This window comes from Desmodus rotundus, chromosome 3 (genome assembly GCF_022682495.2).
Source record: "Desmodus rotundus isolate HL8 chromosome 3, HLdesRot8A.1, whole genome shotgun sequence".
In the NCBI taxonomy this organism is placed as follows: domain Eukaryota; kingdom Metazoa; phylum Chordata; class Mammalia; order Chiroptera; family Phyllostomidae; genus Desmodus; species Desmodus rotundus.
In genome coordinates, this window is record NC_071389.1 from 90,013,538 (window position 1) to 90,030,046 (window position 16,509).

At 41.4% G+C, this 16,509-nt stretch overlaps 1 protein-coding gene across 3 annotated transcripts; it reads left to right on the forward strand.

Moving 5' to 3' along the window:
* The first annotated feature begins 787 nt into the window (after positions 1–787).
* Positions 788–12,235, forward strand: SERPINB9 (serpin family B member 9). Of its 3 annotated transcripts, XM_045189175.2 has the most exons (8): positions 844–877; positions 4,765–4,872; positions 5,303–5,486; positions 6,457–6,594; positions 6,944–7,061; positions 8,363–8,505; positions 9,800–9,955; positions 11,048–12,235. In XM_045189175.2, exons 2-8 carry the CDS (start codon positions 4,859–4,861, stop codon positions 11,450–11,452), a joined length of 1,158 nt encoding a protein of 385 aa, XP_045045110.2. In that variant the 5' UTR covers positions 844–877; positions 4,765–4,858; the 3' UTR covers positions 11,453–12,235. The 3 variants fall into 3 exon arrangements, with proteins under 3 accessions (XP_045045111.2, XP_024408168.2, XP_045045110.2); XM_045189176.2 differs by lacking the exon at positions 4,765–4,872 and having other exon boundaries at positions 788–877; positions 5,431–5,486; XM_024552400.3 differs by lacking the exon at positions 4,765–4,872 and having other exon boundaries at positions 802–877.
* Positions 12,236–16,509: the final 4,274 nt, after the last annotated feature.

The following is a 16,509-nucleotide window of genomic DNA, read 5'->3' on the forward strand; positions in this document are numbered from 1 at the left end:
AGAATTTTGTTTCCTGGGGGGATAGATATAGATATATATACACATATACATATACATATATATACACATAGATATAGATATCTTTCTCTACCTGAGAAAGAAGAGAAGAGTTTCTGGTGGCTAACTGGGCTCAAATTAAACAAAACAAAAACCAAAACACAAACAACAAAAACCTCAGGCAGACTGTCCTTGAGGAAGAAGACTGCACTGAAGTGACCGCCTGCACTGTGTTCCTGAAGTCCGATCCAGCTCTTATAAAGGAGTTCCTGGAACTGCACTTCAACCATAAGCCTGAGACTTTCCCTGTCCAGTCAGAGCTGCACCAACCAATCAGAGCAGCTCCACTCCAACCACTCAGGACAGTGCCTTCTGCACCATTCAAGCTGTGTAGATTTGGTTCCTCATTTTCATGAGGATAGAGCAATCAGGGACCAGGGGTGGGGATTTCTCTGTTTGTAAGCCATAGGTGTGTACTTCCAATTTCCACCAGTGACTAGACTGGATTCCCTGGCTAGAGCTGGAAAACAAAAGATGAAACACCCTAAGACATTCTCCAGACCTGTGAGAAACTCAAAGTAAGGTAACTCTCAAACCCTGGGGTCTAGTAGAAATTTCCCAGAAGATACATAAGTTCAAACCCACAAAGAGCAGCTAAACTATTTGAAGAAAAATAAGTTAGGGGATTTCCAATAAGGAAGCACAGGCAGTGGCAGCAGGGGAACCAATTAGAATTAGACAAAATTGTGCCAGATTGTAACCCCAGAGTTTTCAGCCAGTGGAGAAATGAGGAGGGACCAATTGCATTAGGGACAAAACTATCTGCTTTGCACCACCTGGGTGTGCCTGCTAGCCGTTGGAAGCCTGTTCTTCCAAGATTGTAAGTAAATCCCTCGCTTTTACTGTACTCCAAGCCTCTGGGTCCTTTGTTTGTGGATGGGGTAAGCACATTTCTTACAGACCAGGGTGAAGCAGACCCACAGACAAGTGGACTAGTATAGCAGACCAGAGCAGACAAAGGCTAGCTAGCCAGAGAGGGGCTTCCTGCCAGGGCCTCCTCAGCCCAAGCCCTCCTTATATGTTTGCTGTTCTCACTGCCTTGCTGTGTCACAATGGGTGTATTTGCATTGCATAAAGTTTTCTTTGCTGAACTGGTAATTGAAATTTTCTGTTGGTGTTAAATCAGCTCTAATATCCATTGATTGATATACTCAATATTATTATGACTATTATTCAGCCATAAAAAGTAAGCAAGTACAGATAAATATTCCCTTGAACTATCAAGGGAAAACCCTGAAAACATGCTAAGTGAAAGAAAGCAGTCACAAAACACTGTAACATATTATATCATTTCATCCACATGAAATGCCCATAGTAGGCAAACCCATAGAGACAGAAAATGGATTAGTGGTTGCCAGGGGCTGGGGGGAGGAGGAAATTGAGAATAATTGCTAAGGGGTATTGTTACAGAAACAAACCCCCTCCCCTGGGGTCTTTTTTTACTATGGTTCATCTTTGCCTGCTGCCATCATGTTAGGAAGTGTGGCTCTCAATGCCAGAGTTTGGTCAAAAGGAAAGGAACTATTTATTCCAAAGTTACACAAGTTTAGAGTAATGGCGGAATGTCTCCGTTAAATCCCACTCCCTTTAGAAATGAAGATACACCCCCAAACACACATGCAGTCCTGCCTTTCCTTGCTAAACCAGGCCAGTCTGGGTACTGTGTCTCAGGAAAAGAAACAGAAGTCCTTAGTTCAGACAGACCCCCTTTCTTCATCCAAAACCTCATCGCCATGGTGGGCCTGTAGGAATCCTGTATTCTTTCAAATTGCTAAGAGAGAGAGCTCCGCATGGCAGCTACATATTGCTTTCCTGCTTCTTAAGCCACGTGGTTAAGAGAGACCCTCTCCACTCCTGAAACAGTGTGGTTAAGCCCCTCATGGCTGCCCTACCCGGGTTTAAATCCCTGTGCATATCTGCCTCTGTAACCCCGTTTCTAACCCCTCCCACAATAGCACTCCCATATTCTGTGCCTTTCTTGGCTTCCATAGTTACTCCCGGCAGGTGTGGCCCCCCTAGTGTGGAGTGAACCATCTCCAAGCTCTCACTCAGGTGCTGTAACCAGGGGAGCTGCCTCCCACTTACAACATGAGTCAAAGTGATGCCCATCTTCGTGGCTCCAGGAAGGCAAGGAGGCTACCCTGCTGTTACTAACATGCAAAATAACTCTCAATCCCTGTGCTGCTGCTTTTCCCAGCCCCCAAGCTAGGATTGGGAGGGGGGGTCCCTGGGGCCTCTCAGCCTGCACCTCCTTAAGCTTACACCCCATTAAAGTATGCTGCTTCTTTTTTGAGGGGATGAAAAGGAAAATATTCTGAAGTTAATGACAATAGTTGAGCCACCTTGTGAACAGACTAAAAACCACTTATATGTATGCTCTATACTCGCAGGGTGTCCAACCTTTTGGAGTCTCTGGGCCACACATTAATACACAAACACTAATGAAAACTGATGAGTGAAAAAAGTTTTAAGTAAATTTATGATTTTGCGTTAGGCCACATTCATAGCCTTCCTGGCTACATGTGGCCCATAGGCTGCAGATTGGACACCCCCGACAGGGTGAATATTTTGGAATGTTCATTGTATCTAATAAAGCTGTTATTTTGAAAGAGAAGTCCTCTAAGTTTCAAAATTTAAGGAGACACTCACTTACATGGTCACATAAGTGCAGGGATTGGCTCCTGAAAGTGCATCCCTCCTTAAATTTTATGCTCTAGTCACCCTGCTTGCCTTGTTCAGCATCAACCAGCCAGAATCCCACCCTGCCTGTGAACCTCATGTCCTGAGTCAGTCTGACTTCCCGTCTGCTTCTGTCACTGTGAGGGCACACGGTAGAGCTGCTTACACATGAGCTCAGCCCAAGTGCAGGTAGTGGAAATGGCTCAGGTACCAGAAGTTAGAGGACACCTGGCTTCAGGACTCCTAATGAATTGTGGGACCTCAAAGTGAATACCTTATTGCAGCTGACTCGCGTCTATGTAAGACAAGAGTGGAATAAAGATCCACAGGACCTATTACCCTACACAGAAGGCTGTCACTCCACCTTTGTTGCTTCCCGGAAGTAGAGAAGCCCAGGCTTCCAAGTTCTCTGGGGCTTTCCCCGAGTCCCTCACCTGATTTCTTCACTTTGGCAGGTTGCTGGCAGGCAGGTTGCTCCAGAGGCACCAGGAGTTCTAGCCTCGCTTAGAGAACGCTTCAAAGAGAAGTTTGAAAGCCATCAGTTTGAAAACGCTTCCCTTTTAGAAGCCCGTTTTGCAGTCGCTTCTGGCAAGGGCAATAAGTGAGCGCCTCTAGCCCATCCAAGTGTGGCCACAACCCAGCGGGGATCCCACAGGTGATGCCAGGCCAGCAGGGGGCGTCCACGACTTTGTCCTTGGGGCAGTGGACTGAGCTGCCCCTGCCCGAGGCCACCCAGTGCCCCGCCCCGCCCGGTCCCGCCCAGTCCCACGATAAAGGGTGGGTGTGTAGACCTTCCTGTAAGGCCAGTTTTGGGAGACTGAGACCTGGAAAGGGACGCTGGTTTCCGGGTGGCCAAGTTAGTGCTTTCGGACTTGGGATCCAGGCCCTGAGAGAGGAGACGAAAGGAGTGAGGCTGCGTTGAAGGTGGTAGGTGGGGGCATTGCAGGGTACGGTGGGGTTTGGGGAGAAGAATTCCCAGAATACCATCTAGAAGCTCGGGCAAGGCCCAGAGAACTATCTGTATGCAAAGCGAACCTGTGACGGCAGGGCCTTCTTGTTTGCAGAAATCCAGACTCTTTGGGTGGACAGGTCAATGGCACAGCTGGGCTTTGACTGCGACTGGCCTCAGGACCTGCACCCCCTTGGTTCCCCAGCAAGCCTTAGATGCTGCGCTTTCCTGAGGGTCTTTTTGTCTGCTCTTCCCATGCCTCTTCCCTATGCAGTGGCCCTTCCCCTTGTCGGATGGTCAGGGGTGGCCATACTATACCATGGGGGGAATCCCCAAAACCCAGAATTAACTTCTGGAGGGTTGGCCCCTTGTAGTACAGGCTTTACCATCTAGGTGAATGTTCTAGGTACCTGTCTGTATCAGTGTACTATGTGGCCTTGTTGTGAGAGGCTGCCTTTGGCTTTAGTGAATTTTTTTAGAAGACTCTTTCAACGGCTTTGCCCTTCATGATGGATAATTTATGAATCACCCACCCACACAGCATGGTGATCAGCAGTTTTTGACCAAATATGCTATGACCCCTGCACTCCACCCTCCTTGTTCACCCGATCCTGCCCTGAACGACATTTTTTTTTTTTTTTTTGGTATCCCGGGATTAAAAATGTGTTAAAAGGGAAACATTTTGCTGATGTGGAAGAGAGGTAAAACAAAAAATGGCAGAAGCAAAATCCACGGGTTCCAAAACTGTTTTGAACATGGGAAAATGTCTCGATAGATGTATTGCATTACATGGAATGTACTTTGAAGGAGACTGAAGTTTAAACATGTAAGAATAAATACACATTTTTTAATAAATAAATTCCAGGTGTTTTGGGTCCCCCCCCTTACAGCCCTGTTCTCACCTGCCCCCTCTCTTTCCTCCCCTCTCCTCTGTCTCTATGATCCACATAAGGATGTTGGCCCCGCCTCTTCTCTGTCCTGCTAAAATTACCAGTCTCCACTTGCAAATCCAAGAACTTATCCATCCTAATTCTTTCATTAATTCAACACAAATTTAGCCAGCCTTCCATTTTTCTGAGCTTTCAGTATTGCCAAAGAGCCCTTGCCTCCAGAGCTTCCACCTAGTGGAACTGGGATCAATGAAGAAGAAACTGCAATCAAGACTGGGGAGTTATGCAGGCCGAGAGGTTAGAGGGAGTGAAGGGAAACCTGGTACAGGGGAGGAATCAGAAGCCTCTTGAAGACGTGATTGTTGAACCGTTAACCTGGTGGAAGGGATGGGGAGTCAGATAGTGTTTTCAAAGGCTTGGAGGTGACTCTGGGGGAGAAAGGAATTCAGGATGCCTGGAGGTGGAGGTTGCAGCAGGAGAAGGGGTCCAGGGGGAGGGGAAGCCATTTCAGTAAAGTGAGCTTTGAGCTTACCAGTTTGATCAGCTGTCACTACCATACTTAGCCAATTTCCTTAAAATTTAGACTAATTTTTTCAATGGAGACAAACAGCAAACAGATTTTCTTCAAACTGAAATATGTATGAGCTTTAAGATTCAAAAAACAAAAAGTACAATTCCAAAATTGTCATGTGTCAGGGCAACAACAAAAATTGTCTTTATTCTCTAGCTCCAGACCCTGCAACATGGATGCTCTTTCTGAAACAAATGACACCTTTGCCCTCTGCCTTTTAAAGATACTATGTGAAGACAACATTTCTCACAACGTGTTTTTTTCTCCTCTGAGCATCTCCTCAGCACTGGCCATGGTCTTTCTAGGGGCAAAAGGAAACACCGCTGCCCAGATGTCCCAGGTAAATCTGCCCACCTCTTGTCCCAGGGAAGGGGCCGCCTTTTTGTGTTTTAGGTTGTTCTGCTGTATCATCACCCAGCTTTATCCCTCATGAGAAGATGCCAAGGGTCAGGTTGAGGGATCTCCTCTCCTGAGTTTTTTGGGAAAAGTATCTCTAATTAATAACCTGAATATAAATATTAAACTTTGTCCTAGCACTTTGCTTTTGTTTAGAACATGATACTGGAATTACTTGAAATCTAAGTTGCTAAAACCTAATCTCATTCTTGGAATAAAAGACTTTGTAACCATAATTGTTGTACTTCAAGTCATTGATGTACCAGTTTGCCTTTTAGCTTAGAAGAAACATAAACAGAAATATGCAAGAGAGGGTAAAAGGCATGTGCCTATTACATGTAGACTTTGTATGTGCGAGGAAGATGGGTTTTACAAATATTCAGTAAACATCTGCAAATGATGAGGGCTCCCTTCCTGTTTGTTCCCAAGAGGTTTTATAGAGTAGACAGGAGACATGACTGGGGATCGACCCCGCAACCTAGGCATGTGCCCTGACTGTGATCGAGCCTACAACCTTTTGGTTCCCATGACGATGCTCCAACCCACTGAGCTACCTGGGTAGGGCAGGATACAAGATTTTTGTTAAAAAAAAAATCTTTCTGAAACCCCTCTCATCTTTTTCATTTCTTTTTTCTGTTGCTTATGTTCCAACAAAAGAGTTCATTTTAGGCAGAAAAGCCAACTCTTTCACTCCACTTATTTCTGTGTTCTCTCTTCTTCCCTCCTCCCCTCCCTGTCTTTCTCTCTTTTTTCCTATGTATCTTCCCTCCACTCCTTCCTCATCACTGTGTTGTTTCTCTAGTATGTATTAAATATGCAATTAAAATAAAAGCAATGCCTTTAAAAGAAAATTTTGTGGAGGCTTTTGAGACCAAAGAACAGTACTGATAGTTTTAAGTTATTTTTGTCAACAGGTATTTTCTTTAAACACAGAGAAGGACATTCATGTGGGATTCCAGTGCCTTCTTGCTGAAGTGAACAAACCTGGCACTCAGTATTTGCTCAGATCGGCCAACAAGCTCTTTGCAGAAAAGACTTGTGAATTCCTTTCAGTAAGTTGAATCAGCAAAACAATAAAAGTTGTATTCAAAATATAGAGATCTTGAGGAACTGAAACTTATGGTGAATATTGTTTTAAAAAATCATTCTATAACTGTATCTTGAATTATTTAAAATTTGACTACTTCTAAGATTCATTTATCCTTTTTCTGGTTATTCATGGGTTACTACTTACCTATTAATAAACTCTGATATTTTAACATTTAGTAGAGTAAGCTGTGGTCACTTTTAATAGATGTATGTTGTTTTTGATAAAAATGAATGTAATATTCCGACTTTTTTGTAGACTTGCTGCTGTTTTATTTAGGAATATAGCCTCATTGCATACTTGTCTCTCCAAAGACCTTTAAGGAACTCTGTCATCGGTTCTATCATGCTGAGCTGGAGCAGCTTTCCTTTGCCAGAGCTGCAGAGAAGTCCAGGAAACATATCAATACTTGGGTCTCAGAAATGACTGAAGGTCAGCATTCCACGTGCTACCCTGTTTATACCTCCTCCTTTCCCTTCTCCTCTTTTCTCTTCTTCCTTGACCTCTTCCTTCTCCTCCACCTCCTTCCCTTTCCCCCCTTCCCATGTCTGCTCTTCTCTCTCCTCCTCTTCTACCTTCTTCCTCTCTGATTTTACTAGTGTTTCAGACCGTCAGAGTAATGTTCATAGGTGAGACCTCATGGCATCTTTGAACTTTAATCTACTCACAGAGGTTCCATCAGATGCTCAGATTTTCAACAGCAGAGACTTAATTTTGTCCATTCTCCCAGGACTTTATTTGATTGATACAAATATCCGAAGAAATCCATAGACCCAATTTTCCATTTAATAACTTATACTAAAACATACTTTTAATGGCCTGTAACCTTCTCATGCTGGGTGAATGCATCATCTCTGCAGGAAGGAGACTGATGGTCAAATCTTCCCTGAGCCTTACACTTGGGCCTCCTCTTTCCAGATTCTATGTGGCCCTCCATTGCCACTGCCTTCACTCTACACGTTCATCTTACTCATTCTATTGCTTCTGCCATGTCTTCCACTTCCCCTCCCTTAATTAGACTTGATAAACCTAGACATACATGATAGGCCAGTGCAAGCCCTGTGTCAGGTCTGATCACTTTTGTAGACTGAAATCACACTTTGTTTAAGGCTGAACCTTATTGCTTTGTATTTCAGAGGGTACAACTTGGTATCAAAGGGAAGAAGGAAGTATCTTATTTTTTTTGCCCACGTTAACTTTTCCAGGAATGGCTTGTGTTTTGTTTAAAGGATCAAATAGTGAACTCTAATCTAGAAGCTTCCAGAAGCTTTGCAATGTGCCCACACTGCCCATTGCCAACCATTTTCCATTTGAGCCATTCATTCTGGCTGCCTCTGCTGTGCTCACGTGTATGTGGGATTGCAGCACTTGACCCCTTCTTGGAACATTAGATAAAACCTTTTATTTGACCAGGTGATACAGCCAAGGCCCCTCAGCCCATCTTTCAGTTCTTACTTGCCATGTTCTCCCACCTGGTGCAATGTTTTCTCTTGAGTGATGTAGACGTCTTTCACTGTCATCAACTTTGTGATGTTCCTGGAGCACTGGTGATCACGAGTGCCACTCATACGTGCCATTTATTTCCATGCACAACAATCCAAACTGTGCAGATGTGACAAAAGAGTGTTTAGCTCTTGACTACTAATCAAGGACCTGTCAATAAACCTTATCACGGTTTACTCATCATGCTTTTATAATAATCAACTGAATAAATTCTCTACTTTTCTGGAAAGGTAAAATTCAGAACTTGTTGCCGGAAAACACTGTTGATGAGCAGACAAGGCTGGTTGTGGTCAATGCTGTGTACTTCAAAGGAAGATGGAGTGGACCCTTCGAGAAAACATGCACAAAGGAAATGCCTTTTAAAATAAGCCAGGTGGGGGAAGCTTTCAAAAATCCTGCTAGTTTGATGAAAAAAATGAATGGAAAAATTTAACTTTGTGAAAGAATAAAATGATTAGTTAAAAATAATTGGAAACAACACATTTTGGAATGAAATTATACACTCAGTAGAAAACAGCTAAAAAAGAAAAAAAATTATTTGGCATTTTATTACCCCTTTTACTGCTTCTTAATTTCTCCTATACCCATTTCTGCCGCCTACTTCAGGAAACTTAAGGTATTTCTTTAAGCTCAAGTTGTTTAGATAAGAAACAAAAGATGGGTGTTAAAGGAGTGTGACACCCGTGTGCATTGGGGGGAGAGAGAGAGCAAATGTAAAAATAGTATTTTAGTCAGGTATTTTAAAACAAAATAAGTATAGACATGAATTTCTGACAATTTATCCTTATTAATAAACTATTTGTAAGTTGCTAATATTAAAACAACTAAGACCTTAGTCTTGATATTGAGGTGTAACTTCAATTTAGGCAGACATTAAAATAGTTTGCCAAATTTTCCAACCTTTAAAAAATACAATTTCAATTAATTGGAAATGTATACAGGTAATGCCTTCTTGTTTTTTTTTTGTTTTTTGTTCTTTTTTTTTTCATAAGGTGTACTTTAAATAATCAGTTCTCTTGTTGCAAAGCAAGGAGGGGAGAACTTTTGTAGTATTGATTTTAGAAACAATTTTAAGTTTTACAATGGAATAGTCTCTATCAACCTTAAAAATCAATTTAATAAGTATACTACTTAACTTCTTCAGGCATGCACTTTAATAATTTAAAAAGTATTTCCCTATATTACAGTATCAGAATTGGGAAAGTTGAGTTGAAATGCATGGAGATACGTCTGGTTCTTGGTTTTGTACTTGCCGAGAGACCGCTTTCTGCGTCGCACTGCTGTGAAACTACACATTTCGTCCCACTTTTTCATAAAACCTTTTGTAATAGAGAGAAATTTGTGATTCCTTTGTTTTCTTAAATATATTTGCAGAGCATGTTGTACATGGAGAATATCAGACTAGTTCTTCTGGTAAAGGCAGATTATCACATTTATCTTGCTGAATGAAACATCTTCGGGTGCTGGCCACACCTGCTCACAATAGACGCCTTGTCATGGTGGTGGAAAGGGTGGCCAGCCATTTCATGAGTGCGAATTAGAGCACAAATATTGTTTTCACCACAGCTGCTAAAAACACTCTTGGAGTCAACTGCATTTCTTCTTGAGATTTTGTGTCTTTCAACAATCCACTTTTCATTCCATGGTTATGTGTTTATCTGCATCAGAAGGAGCAAAGGCCAGTGCAGATGATGTTCCAGGAGGCTATGTTTAACCTTGCCTACATAGAAGAGGTGAAGGCCCAGGTGCTGGAGCTGCCCTATGAGGGCGAGGAGCTGAGCATGCTCATCCTGCTGCCTGACCACAATGTGGATCTAAGTGTGGTGAGATGAACCCAGTGACTGACACCCTTCGTCTTTCCTTACAGGATAGAACTTTCCCCCATCCTGTTTGCCTCTTATGTTGTTGATGTGGGTGACCAGGCAGTGGTATTCAGCACATGGGCTTTGGAATCAAACTGTTACTCAAGACCTACTTCTGTATTATTACCTATGTGACCTCGCCAAATTACTTAACTCACCTCAGTTTCTGTTTCCTCACCTCTAACTGGGGGTAATATTATCTTTCTGATAAAGTTTTTATGAGAATAACATTGGGGGTAATCCAGGAATGAAGCTGAGGATGTTTTCTGGTACCTATGAGCCCTCTGTAAATGAGAACTTTATTATTGTCATAATCATTGTTATTAGAATATTTTGAAAAATAAGAACTGTTGTCTCTACCAGGAACCCAAAACAGTAGATGAGAACTATCTTAACACATTGACCTAACAAGGGGTAGATGAGGAGGGGAAGAACCAGTACACAGGGAATAGAGCCAGAAACAGCCCCAAAAGGCAGTTGCCACCCACCTTGCACTTTTTGAGCACAGATTCTGAGGGTGAGAGGGTCAACCATTGCCCATGTCCTAAGGAGCTTGTGTGAAAGGCGTGCATCCCTCCATTTGCCCTGCATCTGTCTCTGTGTGAAGCTTCTACTCCACAGCATGTGGGATTTCCCCCACTGGGCAGATTCTCCTGGAGGGATACACTGGGGGCCCTTTCAAGTCTTTTTGCTTAGCAATGATGTCTTGTTGTTTTCAAAAATTGGAATAGTTAAAAGAAAAAAAAAAGCACAGTCAGCTGGGCATTGCCAATTGTCAGGATGAAGAACAGACTCTCAGAAGTCAGGGGTGAGGGGAGGAGCAGCCAGGTCTTTGTGCCTCTAGGAGGTTTGAGGGCTCCCTGCTTGTCAAGCAAGTTGTGTGTGGAATAGCATGAGTGCACAGTCTCACAAGTCTCCTGGCGGATAAAGGTGCCTCTGGTCCTGTGCGACAACCAACACCCACGTCCAAGAGCAGGAAGCGTACTTGAGTGTGTCTGTGTGCATATTTATATGTGTTGACGTCTGAATCCTAATGGCTAATTGGTCTTCCAGGTGGAAAAAGAGCTTACTTTTGAGAAATTCATGGCCTGGACCAAGCCGCATCGTATGACGGGTACTGAAGTTGAAGTTTTCCTTCCAAGATTTAAACTGGAAGAGCATTATAACATGGAATCTGTGCTTCAGCGTTTGGGAATAGTTGATGCCTTCCAAGTGGGCAAGGCTGACTTTTCGGCAATGTCAGCTGAGGAAGACCTGTGTCTGTCTAAGTTTGTGCACAAGGCTTTCGTGGAGGTGAATGAGGAAGGCACTGAGGCTGCAGCTGCCTCACACACGGAGGCTTTTGACTGTTGCCTGGAAAATGCGCCAAAGTTCTGTGCGGACCATCCCTTCCTTTTCTTCATCAGGCACAACAGAGCCAACTGCATTCTGTTCTGTGGCAAGTTTTCCTCTCCATAAGGGGATGCACTTAGTGTGCCTGTGAGTGTTTCCCTTTTTCTCTGTCCCCAAAACTCTCTCTATAGGTCAATGAAAGCCTGAGGGCAGAGGTGAGGGCAGATTCCTCACCAGGCTGAATGATTGACCTTGCTTCTGCACACTCAGCTGTGCCCATACTGACCACTCATTTATGCCACTTAATCAAGATCAAGGGACAATGGACTTTAACGATTCCTGTTGTTTTTATTATATAGTCCCAACTTGATAGGACAGCATGTGAAGTTTTCCTCTATGGCCCCAGACTTATTTTCCACTCATCACACTTGCAACTCATTCTTATTACATTGGGTTCTGCCTTGTACCTCACATCTTGCACATACTTGCCTTGGCTTGAGTGTTTAGTAGTAATAAATGCTCCTAGTGTTTGCTATGGTTTCATATATTTTTTGGTGCTTGGTCTTCTTAGGAAGTTGCTTTAATGCACATTTTTATTTTATCTTTTTCTTTGACATTCACTGATCACCAAGTGTATACCCAACATCACATCTGGTATAGGGGACATAAAGGAACAGCATCCTCTGACACCTGTGCGCCAAGCTTTTACATCAACCAAGTTGGAGACGCTAATGTTACTAAAATTCTCCAGTGAGCCTCTTGTAATTGAACACTTTTCTTCAAATAAAGAATTCAGTGTCAATTAAAACATTAACAATGTTGTGAAAGCATCACTTTTTTCTGGTTCTCCCCCAGATTTTATTGCTCCAAAGGGAAACATTTTACCCACTGGGCAGTTACTTCCCACTCTTGCCTTTGTCTAACCCCTGGCAATCTGCTTTCTGTCTCTATAGGTTTACCTATTCTGGATGTTACGTACAAATTAAATCATCATCTCTGACCTTTTGAGTCTGGCTTTTTTCACTTAGCATAATGTGTTGAAGGTTCATTCATGTTGTACGATGTATCAGCAATTTATCCCTTTTAATGACTGAATAATAGTCCATTGTATAGATGTAGCACAATTTGTTTATCCACTCATTCATTCATTGATGGACATTTGGTTTGTTTCTGCCTTTTGTCTACCTGTGAGTAATCCCACTATGAGCATGGATGTACATATATTTGTTTGAATACTTGTTTTTTATTCTTTTGGATATACACCTAGGAGAGAATAGTGGGGTCATATGGTCACTCTATGTTTAACTTTTTGAGGAACCACCCACCAAAACAGTTTCCACAGTTGCTGACCCATTTTACATCCCACTGGCAATGTCTGAGCATTCCAATATCTCCAATGCTTGTTCTTTTTCTTTCTTTTTAAAAAATTTATGGCCATCCTAGAGAGTGCAAAGTGGTATCTCATTGTGTTTTTTTCTTTGTCTTTCCCTAATGACCAATAATGTTGAACATCTTTGCATGTGCTTATTGGCCATTTGTGCATGTTCCTTGGAGAAAGTGTTTTCAAGTCATTTGTCCATTTCTTCCATTGAGTTTTTCATATTTTTGGTGTCATCCTTTTTCATCAGGTTGTTCATCTTTATATACTTTGGAAACTAGACTCACATCAGAGATATGATTTGCAAATATTCTCTTCCATTCTTCAGGTTGTCTTTTCACTTTCTTGGTGATGCCCTTTGATCCACAAAGTTTTTAATGTCAACAAAGTTCAGTTTATTTTTTTGTTGCTCATACTTTTGGTTCATATCTAAGAACACATTGCCAAATGTAAAGTCATAAATATTGACAGCTATGGTTTCTGTCTGAAACTATTATGGCTATACCTCTCATATTTAGAATGTTAATGCATTTTGATGTATATGATGTGCGGTAAGCAGTCCAAATTAATTGTTTATGTATGGAATATCCAGTTGTCCCAGCACCAGTACTTTTTTTGCATTGAAAAAAATGTTGATAATAGAAAGAAAAGATAATATCTAAAAGAACAAGGTGAAAGATTAATCTGCATATGTAAAACCTATTCCTTGCAGAATACCTTAAGTTGACTGAAAGAAAATATAAAAATCACCACCAATAAAAGATATAGGTAGAGGCACATAGTTCAATATCTATTATATGAATTAAAAATACCTTCAACATTATATAATATAGAAGGATACATACATATTACATTTCTTTTATTATCAGTGAGAATTTTTCCATAAATTTTTATGATGTTTATTAATGAACAGGTTTTCCTCCCTGCCCCAAAGTCAAATTTAGGTTTGGTCTTTCTTTTCTTTCTTTCTCTTTCTTCCTTTATCCATTCTTCCTTCCTTCCTTCCTTCTTTCCTTCCTTCCTTCCTTCTTTCCTTCCTTTTCTTAGGTTCTTCCTTAATCTTTCCTGTTACTGCTTTTATTCTTAAAAGTTGTTTTCCATTGAGAAACCAGTTAGTCACCTATTTTTTTCTTGAAAGCTCTTATTTTTTAATCATTGTAACTGTTTAATGCAACTGGAATTGGTTTTTGTGTTGTTGACATTCAATACACATTATAAATTGGTTATTTAAAAATACCAACTGCTCATCATTATTTGTAAAATAATCTAATGTTTCCCAGTGTTCAGACCTATTTTTCCATTTTTATTAATCCAGGTAAATTTTAGAATAATTTCTCAATGTGTAAAGTAACTTTTTAGATTTTGAAATTATGGGGAGGGAGATTACTTTTACATTAAGCATATTAATTATTTGCATGTATTAATCTACTTACAGTATTTAGTCTTCTTTTTCATAAAAAAGGGGGGAGTATTCCTTAAACCCATTTGTTAGGGTAGTCAGTGATGAGGGCTGTGAAAAAATCCACAAAGAGAAGGAAGTGTAGAGAACAAAGTTTTCATTCTGAGAAAGGACAGGGGCACAGTGTGAAGAGATACACCGGCACTGAGGGGTGGGGGCTTTGAGCTTTTATTGGATTATAATTGGATTAGAAAAGGGTTGGGGAGGGTTGCTGTTGTGTGGCCCCTGGGTGGGTGGGGCATTGTAAGAGGCTGCACTTCTTCCAATGTTATGTTCTGCCTGTGGCTGTAGGGAGCAATTAGTTCTGTTCTTGCTTTCCAGTAATTTCCAGTCCTGGGGACAAGCTTTCCAGTAATTTCCAGTCCTGCGGACAAGCTCAGAAGAGTAAAAAGGCAGTCATGTTTAACAAAGTCATAGGCCTGCTCAGCAAATGGTGCCACAGTAGCAAATGGTGTTGGCTTTGTTTGTCCTTTCACAATTTCCTTTTTCTGTATATCAGCATAGTTTTTTTTTCATTAAAAAGTTTGCAGTTTTAATCATTTAAACATCTTAAAATACTTCCAAAATCGAGAACACTAAAATAATACATAATTACCTAGACTTTTTTTTCTCTCTTCTCTAGTTATTCAAGTACAGTTCTCTGCCTTTTCCCCCCACCCCAACCTAACCCCCAGCCCTCCCCACCTCCCTCCCATTTCCACCACCCCACCCCACCACTCGTTATTGTCCATGTGTCCTTTATAATTGTTTCTACAAACCCTTCACCCCTTTCCCCTGAAATTCCCTCCCCTCTCCCCTCTGGTCACTGTTGGCCTTTTCTCAATTTCAGTGTCTTTGGTTATATTTTGCTTGCTTGTTTGTATTGTTGATTAGGTTCCTATTAAAGGTGAGATCGTATGGTAGTTGTCTTTCACTGCTTGGCTTATTTCACTTAGCATAATGCTCTCCATTTCCATCCATGCTGTCGCAAAGGGTAGGAGCTCCTTCTTTCTCTCTGCTGCATAGAATTCCATTGTGTAAATGTACCATACTTTTTTGATCCACTCGTTTGCTGATGGGCACCTAGGTTGCTTCCAGCACTTGGCTATTATTAATTGTGCTGCTATGAACATTGGAGTGTATAGGTTCTTTTGGATTCGTGTTCCAGGGTTCTTAGGATATAATCCTAGAAGTGGAATTGCTGGAACAAAAGGCAGTTCCATTTTTAGTTTTGCGAGGAAATTCCATACTGTTTTCCATAGTGGTTGCACCAGTCTGCATTCCCACTAACAGTGCACTAGGGTTCCCTTTTCTACACATCCTCTCCAACACTTGTTTGTTGCTTTGTTTACGATGGCCATTCTGACTGGTGTGAGGTGGTATCTCATTGTGGTTTTAATTTGCATCTCTCTGATAGCTAGTGATACTGAGCATCTTTTCATATGTCTCTGACCCTCCATATGTCCTCCTTGGAGAAGTGTCTGTTCAAGTACTTTGCCCATTTTTTAATTGGGTTGTTTGTCTCCATAGAATGGAGTCATGTGAGTTCTTTTCAGCATAGCTTTTTAAAAAAATATAAGTCCCACACAATTATTTGTTTTTGTTGTTGTTATTATGGCTATTTTAAAAATTTTAACAATTTTTACAAGAGCTTATTTCCTCACCTAGTTATAGCTGATGTAAGAAATATCCAAAGCTGTAGAGAATTTTCATGAGTCTATTTCAACCAAACTGATGAATTTCTGGGAAGCAAAATCTCACTGTATGGAGAAAAATACTCTGGAGAATAGCAGGTTTTTTTAGCTTATTTTATACATTAAAATCAAAGGAAGACATTTAAAGGGGATGACATAAGATCCATGGGTGATAGATTAAGGAAACTTGAGAAGCAAAGTGGGGGAATCTCTGGGATGGGATAGAGAGTAAAATGGAGAGACGCATACATTGTGGGTCTGGGATAGTTAGCCTTTGCAGCACGCAGGATGGTATTCTGGGAACAAAGTAACAGTGAGGGTTCTATGGTCTTGTGTCATGTGCGATGGTTGTTCCTTAAGTGGTCTAGAACAGGTTAGCCTGACATTTCAAAAGTATGTTATCTTAGATGCAAAAAGACAATAGCCAAGCTTAGTTAAATATTGACCTTCGTCAAGTAAGCTACAGGCCCAGGATGTGATGGCCATGACCAGCTTCTAGTTGGGAATCTTTATATTCAGATCATCTTATGTGATTACTTTTTGTCTCTGAGTTTGTAGGACCCACCAAACTGGCCTTACCTGAGCTTCAGTCGAGCATGCAGGTACTTTTTTCTCTATACTATGGGTAGCATATAAGTAGATAACTGAAATTTATACCTACCAAAAGAAACAA

Excerpts from the sequence above, each read along its gene's own strand:
- SERPINB9 (XM_045189175.2), top strand. Across the intron at positions 8,506-9,799 it reads TGCCTTTTAAAATAAGCCAG|AAGGAGCAAAGGCCAGTGCA; the intron begins GTGGGGGAAGCT and ends TATCTGCATCAG. Across the intron at positions 9,956-11,047 it reads ACAATGTGGATCTAAGTGTG|GTGGAAAAAGAGCTTACTTT; the intron begins GTGAGATGAACC and ends TTGGTCTTCCAG.